Source organism: Halichoerus grypus, chromosome 8 (assembly GCF_964656455.1).
Source record: "Halichoerus grypus chromosome 8, mHalGry1.hap1.1, whole genome shotgun sequence".
In the NCBI taxonomy this organism is placed as follows: domain Eukaryota; kingdom Metazoa; phylum Chordata; class Mammalia; order Carnivora; family Phocidae; genus Halichoerus; species Halichoerus grypus.
The window spans coordinates 113,237,843-113,247,422 of NC_135719.1; the positions used below are offsets into that span (position 1 = coordinate 113,237,843).

The 9,580-nt window shown below is 49.7% G+C and overlaps 1 protein-coding gene across 1 annotated transcript; it reads left to right on the forward strand.

Annotated features, from left to right (window-relative positions):
- Window positions 1–1,305: 1,305 nt before the first annotated feature.
- On the forward strand, window positions 1,306–3,218 carry SIX6 (SIX homeobox 6). Its single transcript, XM_036097905.2, has 2 exons — window positions 1,306–1,955; window positions 3,050–3,218. The coding sequence occupies exons 1-2, from the start codon at window positions 1,384–1,386 to the stop codon at window positions 3,216–3,218; spliced, it is 741 nt and encodes a 246-aa protein (XP_035953798.1). The 5' UTR covers window positions 1,306–1,383.
- The last annotated feature ends 6,362 nt before the right edge of the window (window positions 3,219–9,580 follow it).

Genomic DNA, 9,580 nt, shown 5'->3' on the forward strand with positions numbered 1-9,580 from the left:
AATTCAATCTGCTGGCCCTAAGACAGAGCTGCCAAGAAGGCCCTTCCTCTCTGCAGGAGGGGTCAGTGCTCAGCGGCTTAGAAAGCGCTTTCTGTCCCTCTTCCCATTGCTGTGGTTCCCCCTTCTCTATTTTACTTGTACAGAGTTTCTTTGGGACAAAAAGGCCAAGGTTAGAGTTTCTATCCCCGGTGCAAGTTACATGTTCTAACACAGAGTAGGGCAAAAGCAGCCTGCAAGAAGAGCAAATCAATATTTTTAAAAGATCTTTGAAATAAGCTTTTAAGTTGCTGTCCTGACCTACCAGTGACTTCTCACTCTAGATGTGGCTATGCTGCACATTTGTTCAAGTCCATTAAACTGGGGGGTGGGGGGGAGACTGAAAAGTATAAACTTTTGGGGAGTACAACGCCCCTTTTCCTGAGTGTTTAACTTCATGGTCAACACCTGTGTTATCAGGTGTGAGATTTGTTCTAGACCGTATTTAAAATGATTTCAGGAGGCTTTTGAAGGTGTTGGGGATAGCCCAAACTGACCTCTTAACAGATCCCTGGTCCTGTTCCTTCTGCTTCAGATTCGCTTCCCACTCGGCTGCTTTGGCAGCTGGAAAAGGGGGAAAGGTGTGCAGGGATGGGTGCTGAGGAAAAAATGAGGTGATCTACTTCCCTCCCTCCCCATTCCTGCGCTCCCGCCAAAGTTTTCTGTTTCGTTACAATTAAATCTGGCGAATTCTCCGAGGATTTCGATTTGCCCCAGTCCTCATTGTCCTCTGGAGACCTCTTGACCCAGGCAGCGCATCACTCCAAAGTGGATTCCTGTAGCACTACTGCCTCTTTTGGCGGGGAGTTGGGGGGGGGGGGTTGGGGGGCTGGGGGTGGAGGAACAAGGCTGGAGGAGGGTGTTGAAACGCTGCTGTTCTTGCCTTTTTCTCCTAGGCACTCTCCCGTCTTTTCCTCTTCCACATTCTGCAAAATACTGAGGAAAAGTCCCCGGGTGAACGGCGGGCGCTGTCGAGAGCGGGGAGGTGCTGAAAGGACCCGGGCGCACTGGTCGCAGTCTTGATTGGCAGAGCGGGCGGGTGACTGACAGGGGGTCTCCATGGCGCCCGCGCCGCCAATCCGCCCATTCCAGTAGCGGCGCCAGTTCGCCGGCCTGCGTGCCCTAACGAAGCCGAGCCGAACCTGGGCGGCGGGGCCCGCACCTCCTCCAATCCCTCCCGCTCTCTCGTTCCCAGCCGTTGCGCCGCCGCAGCTGCCCGGGCTGTGCGTCCCGGCTGCTCTAAGCCGCTACACGGAGGAGAGCCTGGCGCACCCGGCCAGGCCCGCGGGCATCTGCTGTGTGTCCGGCTCCGTGCTCAGCGCCCCCATTGCAGTTGGCGCTGCCTCGATGTTCCAGCTGCCCATCTTGAATTTCAGTCCCCAGCAAGTGGCCGGGGTATGCGAGACTCTGGAGGAGAGCGGCGACGTAGAGCGCCTGGGTCGCTTCCTCTGGTCGCTGCCCGTGGCCCCTGCGGCCTGCGAGGCCCTCAACAAGAATGAATCGGTGCTGCGCGCGAGAGCCATCGTGGCCTTTCACGGTGGCAACTACCGCGAGCTCTACCATATCCTGGAAAACCACAAGTTCACTAAGGAGTCGCACGCCAAGCTGCAGGCGCTGTGGCTCGAAGCGCATTACCAGGAGGCTGAGAAGCTGCGTGGACGGCCCCTGGGGCCGGTGGACAAGTACCGTGTGAGGAAGAAGTTCCCGCTGCCGCGCACCATTTGGGACGGCGAACAGAAGACACACTGTTTCAAGGAGCGCACGCGGCATCTGCTACGGGAATGGTACCTGCAGGACCCATACCCCAACCCCAGCAAAAAGCGTGAGCTCGCCCAGGCAACCGGACTGACCCCTACGCAGGTGGGCAACTGGTTCAAAAACCGCCGACAAAGGGACCGGGCGGCTGCTGCCAAGAACAGGTCAGTACCTAGAGGCCTACGCGCCTTGCGCTCTCCCGGGTAGGGCAGGCGAAGGCACCCCGGGCGCCCTTACCCAGGGCCCGGCGACTTGGATCCGCAGGACCTGAGAGCTCAGTCTGTCTTCAGTTATGAGCCCACCGTGTTCTGGGATCCTGGGAGGGGAGGAGGGGGGCGGTTTCCTTCCGGGCTCTAGGTTCCCCATACTCTTTCTCTCGTTCTCAGCGCCTGGGGGTCGCTCCACCAGCTAGTTCCAGTCGCCAAACCAAGGCTGCATTGGGAAGGGGAAAGATATAAAAATTAAAATCCCAGCAATAATTAGGGACCCCAAGGCCCAAAGCTAATTCTTGTCAGCCTGGGCCCAGGCTCCTATTATTAAGTGAAGCCTCGCTTATTAGCAATGTGGCATTAGTGTTGCCTTTTTAAAAGCCCAGGTAAATTCTTCTCTAATGCTTTGAAAAGAGTTTTCAATGGACTTCTGGATGGAAGTCGAGTTCTCCTCTTTTCACGCGTGGACAACCCTGCCTCAAATCAGCAAACTAGTCAGCTGAGGCTTTTCGGTCCGCAGCGTGTGGATCTAAATTAGGCAAACATTTTGGCCAAGAAACCCCGCCTCATCCCCCAGGCCCAAACGTTCCGTGTAATCCTCAGGCAGCCCTTTTTGCTTTTAGCTTTGCTCTGACCCGGCCTTGAGGGCACTAACACGAGCGTGCGCCCAGAAAAGATGCACACTAGGAATGGGGTTCCCTATCCAGGAGCTTGATACGTCCTTGTCACCCACACCTCATTTATCTTGACAGTATTGTAAATCTCCCAAAGGCGGCCAACAATCGCGAATGACCCTGTGAGCCTAGCGTCTCGGATGGGGAGCCGAGAAAGGATTCAGAAGAAGGATGAGACAACTGCAGGGCTACTTGGAGAGGCGGCCGCGGACTCCGGCCCTGGCCTCTGTGGCCTCACTTTTCCCACTTTAACTGCCCGGGTCTGTGGAAGATCCGCTGGCCGCTGAGCTTAACGGATGCAGACGGGGTGGGGGTGGGGGGCGCAATGGGCGGCTAAGTTACGCTCTGTGACTATTATCCCTTTCCTTCCCGTAGACTCCAGCAGCAGGTCATGTCGCAGGGCTCCGGACGGGCTCTAAGGGCTGAGGAAGAGAGCACGCCCGAGGTGCTGGGCGCCGCCGCCAGCCCGGCCGCCAGCCTATCCAGCAAGGCAGCCACTTCGGCCATCTCCATCACGTCCAGCGACAGCGAGTGCGACATCTGAACTGCTCATCCAGCACGCTCAGAAACAGAATCCAGTGTAAAAACAAGACAAAATGAAATAGGATGAGAAACCAAGCAAACCCACTGCTTGCGAAACCGGGTGGCCAGGGACCCGCGGGCTCGGGTTGCCCATTTCCGCCCCGCGGCCGGCCTGGCTCCACTGGCGCCCTAGGGCCGCTATCACAGGGGTCCGCGGTGAGGCCCAACCCAGCGCTACGTTCTCCTTGCTTTGCTTTTTTCCAAGAATTCTGCTGCAAAGATGCCTCCGGAACCCGAACTGCATGCTGAGCGCCTGCCCTAAATCTCCCGTGGGTATTTCACGTCGAAAGGACGCTGTTATATAACTATAAATTTTGCTTTAAAGGTTTTTAAAAAAAAACAAACAAAACAAAACATATATGCTGTTTATTTACTTATTTAAGAGACTGCCCTGGTAGGTTTCTCTATATCTTGGGAACTTGCTGTTTCTAAAGGCGCAGGATGGAGCAGATGGGTTCGGTGTGAAGAAGCCAACAATAAAAACCTGGTGAGCAACCTTTCTTAATTAAGTGAGCTGCTCTCATTCCTTAAAAAAAAAAAAAAAAGATACTCTTCACCAGGTAAGCAGGAGCCCTTGTGCAAATAGTCTCAGGAGAGTCTTATCTTTTGCTTTCTCTGATGTCTCCTGGTATATTTTTTAAATGGTCCATGGTAGATCCATAACCACCTGCTCAAAAAATTGTATGTATGTATATACGTGTGTGTATGATATATTTAAACCTAGAAACTGGCAACATAAGCATCCCCTATGAGGCAACTCCACACATCCCCAAGCGCAGGTTACTATGACTTGTCCACCTGACACTCACTTTTATGAAGTGTCGATGGCTTTCAGGAACAATTTAAGAAGCCAAACTCTGGGACTAAGTCATGAGTCCTATTTTATAAAAATGCAAGTCTATTCTGACACGGGCTCTGCAATTACAAAAGTTTCCCATCTCCTTTCAAGACCCCTCCCAAACAAAAGCAATAGGCACCCATGATCATGCTAGAGTGAGTATATACTATGTTTAAGACTGAACTCATATTAAAATAAAACAAAAGATAGGAGAGGTTTTAATAACTAAACTAACATCTTCTTGATGCAGAAGCAGGTTTTAATCAACACATTTTTCCACAAAAGGGATACTTAGATGAAGGAAAGGATGTAATCATGTGACATACTGAAGTGAAGTAGAAGGATGCAGAGAAATGACTAGCATTTTTAAAGTCTGATCTCTGTATTAACACATGAAATAAGTCACCTAGAGCTTCACTGTCCTGTAATGGCCTCAATTAAAACTATCAAATATTCTTAGGATTTAATTTGTCCTCACAAAGTGTGTAGGTACATGCAGGCACATACACACCAAAAAACAAACAAACAAACAAACAAAAAAACCCACTGTCCTGTACTAAAAAAGTAATGTTATCCAGAGTCTCTAAGCTTTTTTCCTAGTGAAATGGGTTATATATTATAAAATTGGACACTGATCTTTAAATCACTTAAGCTGAACTTCCCTCCTTGAGCTCCTCCTGCCACACACACACACACACACACACACACACACTGGACTCTTTTCAATTTACCTCTCTTTCCTTAGTAGATGCCCTTCGGTTCAGAAGCCTGTTAATTTATTTTCATAGAAGTGCCAATGTGCAAAAAAAAAAAAAAAAAGTGAAGTCATGGAAGACAAAAAGCAGTCAAACGGCAAGATAGATGAGAGAAGCCCAAGATATGAATAAGGGTTATTTTTTATTTCTAAATCACTTAAACAGATTTGGCCTCATTTGGGTTTTATAAATTGTTGTCACTGTATAGAGGGGCCCCTATCCAGAGAACTGTTGACGAAACTCTCTTACACAAGAGCTCTAGATGGAAGGAGTGGGGATGTCTTTGTGATCAAGCTGGTGTTCTTCAGGAAAGCAAGCAAATGCCCTTCCGGGGGTCCTGAAAGGCTAGGATGGTAGAGCTTCCTGAAAACTCTTATTTTGTTCCCTAGAACACCTCCCCCTCCCCCACATCTAGTTCCTTGAATGCCAAGGAGCTGGGCCAGGACCCCTATGAGGCAAGGGAGGCACCCAGAGTACAAAATTAAGGAGGCATTCACTCTCAAGGTCAGCAAGTACACAAGTGCAAGGTATCTGGGAATGAGTGCCTCCTTAAATTTTGCACTGTAGGTGTTGCCCTTGCCTTACCCTAGTCCTGAATCTGCTAAGAAGTATTGCACTTCAAGGAAAAATGAAGAGATTTCCAGTCTTGTTCACCAGACCCACCTAGTACTAAGGAGCTATCCAAACCAGCATTTGGAGAAGACAGCAAATTTTACCTCCTAAGCTAATGTTTCCAGGTCCAAGAAGGAAGGGAAAGAACTAATTAGTAGAATGATGTAATGGCAGTTGAGATTCTAAAAATCCCATCCCACTCACCAGTTCAAATGATGCCTAAAAGCAGAAGAAAATGTCCATTCTGCATTCTCAAGAAAAAAGGGTTATACTGCTAAGAACTAAGCTTTCTCTTTACAAATAATTTTTAAATAACCCTTACGGCTTGGCAAAAAAAGAGAAGACGGAACAGTTACAGAGGACTTTTCTTCCTGCTTTGGTGAAAGCCTTTAAAGTACATTTTCTTTTAAAGTACATCTAATTTGCTTAAAGTAACATGTTGCCTAAGGATTACATTATAAAGTAGGTATTCTGTTTCACCAATCTGTAGGTTTATTTTATCTGATTTCACTTTAGAATCTTAAGGGAGGGGTGACATATTATTTTAAAGAATTTTTAAAATGTTTATCTGAAACCTGGTGGCACCTAATTGCTCTTGTGAATAATCAATTCTTTGATGATCACATGTTGGAAATTGGTCCAAATCTTCACACAGATATTTATGTTAATTGGTCCAAATCTTCCCTTGGGCAGGTATCGTAAAAGTTTTCGTTTTCTTTTTAAGATTTTTTTCTGTATCAGTTTTATCCTGGTCTAGAAAGGTTTTTTGTTTGTTTTTAATTCCAGGTAGTAGCAATGCTGAAGGTTTCTGAATGTGGAGAAATCTCCATATGATGGGTTTCCTTTCTGTCTTCTCTTGAAATTTATTTCCTTGTAACAATTTCCCAAAAAGCAGTTACTCCAGCAGAGTGGAAAGAAGCTGCCTTTTAACAATTCAACGGATCTTACCAATGTGCGGATTTCACCACCAGCCCCAGCTCAGGCTTCTTTACTGGTTATAAATATTTCAACCACCCGCCAGTTCCACCAAAAGCGCGATGGCTCCCGCTCCCCAAATGCCGCAGTTCCTCGCTCCTCCACTTTAATGACCCACTCCGCTTCCACCCGCCGCGCCCGCCCCCCGCCCTTTCCCTTCTCCAGTTTGTTTATAAAAATCCGGGAGGGAGGGGATGAGAGGCTGGGGCGGGGGGAGGACTTGCTCTTTGTTTACATTAAACAAATGACAGGCAAAGAGCTCAATCAAAATCTTCCTTGACCTCGTTCTCTCTCCCTAATTTTAACAAAAAGGAAAAAAATATTGTATCCAAAGAGAACGTGAATGGGGCGGGAGGAGAAGAGAAGCAGCTTTTCGCTCTATTCAGCCGGGACGCGGGAGCGCGGACGATTTCCGCTCCTATTGTGAGGCGGGGCCCGGGGGCGGCGGTGAATGGGGGGTCTGCCGAGCGGCCCGCAGGGCTGTCAGGCGGCTCAGCGTAATCAGGGCTAATGACGGTGGCCGGGCGCTCCGCGGGACAATGCGCGGGGCCGCGGGGTTTTGTCGGCCTGAATGGCTAATAGGTTTGCCTGGGGGTGTGAGGGGGGCGGTGTCGGGGAAGAGGCGGCAGCGAGGGGAAAAGGGGTCATTGTTCGCGCACCGGCCCGGGCGCCGAGGCGCGTCCCTCCCCGCGCGGCGGCCCCCGGGCCGGGAGCGGCCGACTGGAAGGCCGCGGCCGGGAGGCCCCCTGGAGGCCTGCTGGGAAATGGCGGCAGGAACGGCGGGTGCGTGGGTCCCCTAAGGGAGGCAGCCCTAAGAGAGGAAGTCGGGACGAACTTTGTTCCCTAGGAGAAGCCTATCGTGGGCCCAGAGTACCCGAGAAGCTGTGTCCCTCCTCCAGGGTTCGGATCGCGACTCCGTGAGGTGACAACTCCACACACCCACCTTTTCTGTCCAGCGCCCTGGAAGCTCTCAGACGCGTAGGCCGCGAGCCACTCCTATTGTTAAGAGTGCCTGACTCAAACAGCTCGAGCAGAGAAACCTCTCAAAGCCAAGGGGGACGCGGGGTTAAAAACCAAGGTGGGGGGATAAACAGATGCGCGCTCGCGGGTAGCCTCGGACTGCGCGGCGGTTCTTGCGCCTCGTGCCAGACGGTGCGACGCGCGCCGCGAGGCCGCAGCGCGGGTCTGGGCCTGCGCGGGTTGCTGCGGCGCGCGTCGGGCTTGCGTGTGAGGAGGCAGCGTGCGGAGGGCCGCTCGTCCCGCAGCGGTAAGCACCTTCGTGCGCCAGCACCAGGGAATGGCAGTTGTCACCGCGGGCTCTCGGCGGCGCCACGCGAGTTGCCCAAGCAGGGACCGGAGGGCAGAGAGGCTCCCGACTCAGGGAGCGGGATTCTCAGGCGCTGAGGCCTCGGGAGGGCTTGGTGCGCCCCGCAGATCCGCGGGTCAGCCGTCGGGGCGGGGACCCAGAGCAGAGCGCCCTGAGAACCAAAGGCCCGCGGCCGCACGGTTAAACTCAGGCAGGACCTGGCCTCCACCCGAGCCCCGATCTTTCAGAAGGTTGGCGGCTCCCATTTCGGCTCCTACAAATCTCCTCAGGCTAGATCATGCCTTGCAGCTCTATTTACTAGGATTTATATTCCCAAACTTCTTTAGACCTGCCCTACCGTGAGGGATCGAACTGGTTTTCTCCCGTTGTCTGGAGACAAAAGGGTGTGAGGGCGATCCCAGAGCAGAACCAGCAGTTTCACGCCGGTGCCTCTGCTCGCGCCGTTTCCTCTTCCTCTGCGCGAACTCCGCCGCCTACCTCCGCGGCTAACCTGTCCATCTGGGAGCCTATCCCACTTCCAAAGAGTCTGTCTTGATTCAGTGGGCTCCCCACAGAGACTTTTCCACTTCCTTTTTAGTGTTCTCACCGTACTTTATCCAATGTGTGTTTTAAACATTGTAATATAGTTGTGCATTTGTCTTTATGTTTGACACCCACCTCCCCCCACCCCTCCAGACTGTAAGCTCCTTAAGGGCAGGGACTGAATTTTATTCATCTTAATATTCCCAGGGCCTGGCCTAGTAGTAGGTGCTCAATAAATATTTTTAAACTGAAACAATGGATCTTCCTTGAAAGCTGTCCCGAATTAGTGGAATATCGCTAGTTCTGAGTTCATTTGAACAGCAAAGATGACAAATACAGGCTGCACCCAAAGTTCACTTAAATACTTCAGGTTATCGGCTCTTGCCTACTTGTCAGGTTCTCAGGGATGATACTCCCTCTACGCATACGGTTTTTCAGAATCCTGTGGCTTTGGGTTCCTAACATGAAAATTATCTTCTCACATGCACATTTTCTCAAACGGTAAGGTAAGAGTCATCCCCTTAGGTTTCAAAAATTCTAGCTATTATACTCTCTGAACCCTATAAAATATAATTCCTAATATTTTTGTCTGTTACAGAATGATAGAGGTTTCCCCTTCCAAAATAACGCTTTCCCTTCTTTTTCTCTCCCTCCCGCCCTACTTCCCCCACTTTAGTCTTGACCTACAAATTAAAAGATAAAAAAGAAAAATCACAAACTCAAGGTGTCCAATCTTAAGATCTTAGATTGGCATCCCACCCCCATGCTTAGGAGAAATCAGGGTGAAAAACAAGAGTTTTCATTAAAATCTTAAATCACAAAAGCCCTGGGAAAATCTACTAGCTACTAAACTCATCTCAGTTTTAAATTTTAATGGACAGAGGCAAGTGAACTGTGTGTAATTTTGAGTTCTGATAAAATATATATAAAGCTGCCTCTTGGAAAGTCATTTTAGCCTGGCATTGTCAATCTGCAACCTGAGAATGTTGACTTACTATTTGTTTTCAGACTGAAGAGATTAGCCTTGAATATTTTAGCATGAAATCAAATATCTTAGTTTAGATTGTGCATATTAATTTGATACGTGAACAGTCTGGTTGGTGGCAAACTAGTTTATGATACATTTCAAACATTTTTAGATGTTTAAATTCCTATTAAAGATTTGTCCATTCAAATTTAGTACCATTTAAGGCATATTTTATTGCATTGGATATACTCCTGACTTTCCATAAATTCATGATGAAGTATGCATTTGAACTAAAGACCTATGCATAATACACTAGACATCTGACCTA

Excerpts from the sequence above, each read along its gene's own strand:
- SIX6 (XM_036097905.2), top strand. The coding sequence starts at position 1,384 with ATGTTCCAGCTGCCCATCTTGAATTTCAGTCCCCAGCAAGTGGCCGGG. Across the intron at positions 1,956-3,049 it reads GCGGCTGCTGCCAAGAACAG|ACTCCAGCAGCAGGTCATGT; the intron begins GTCAGTACCTAG and ends TCCTTCCCGTAG.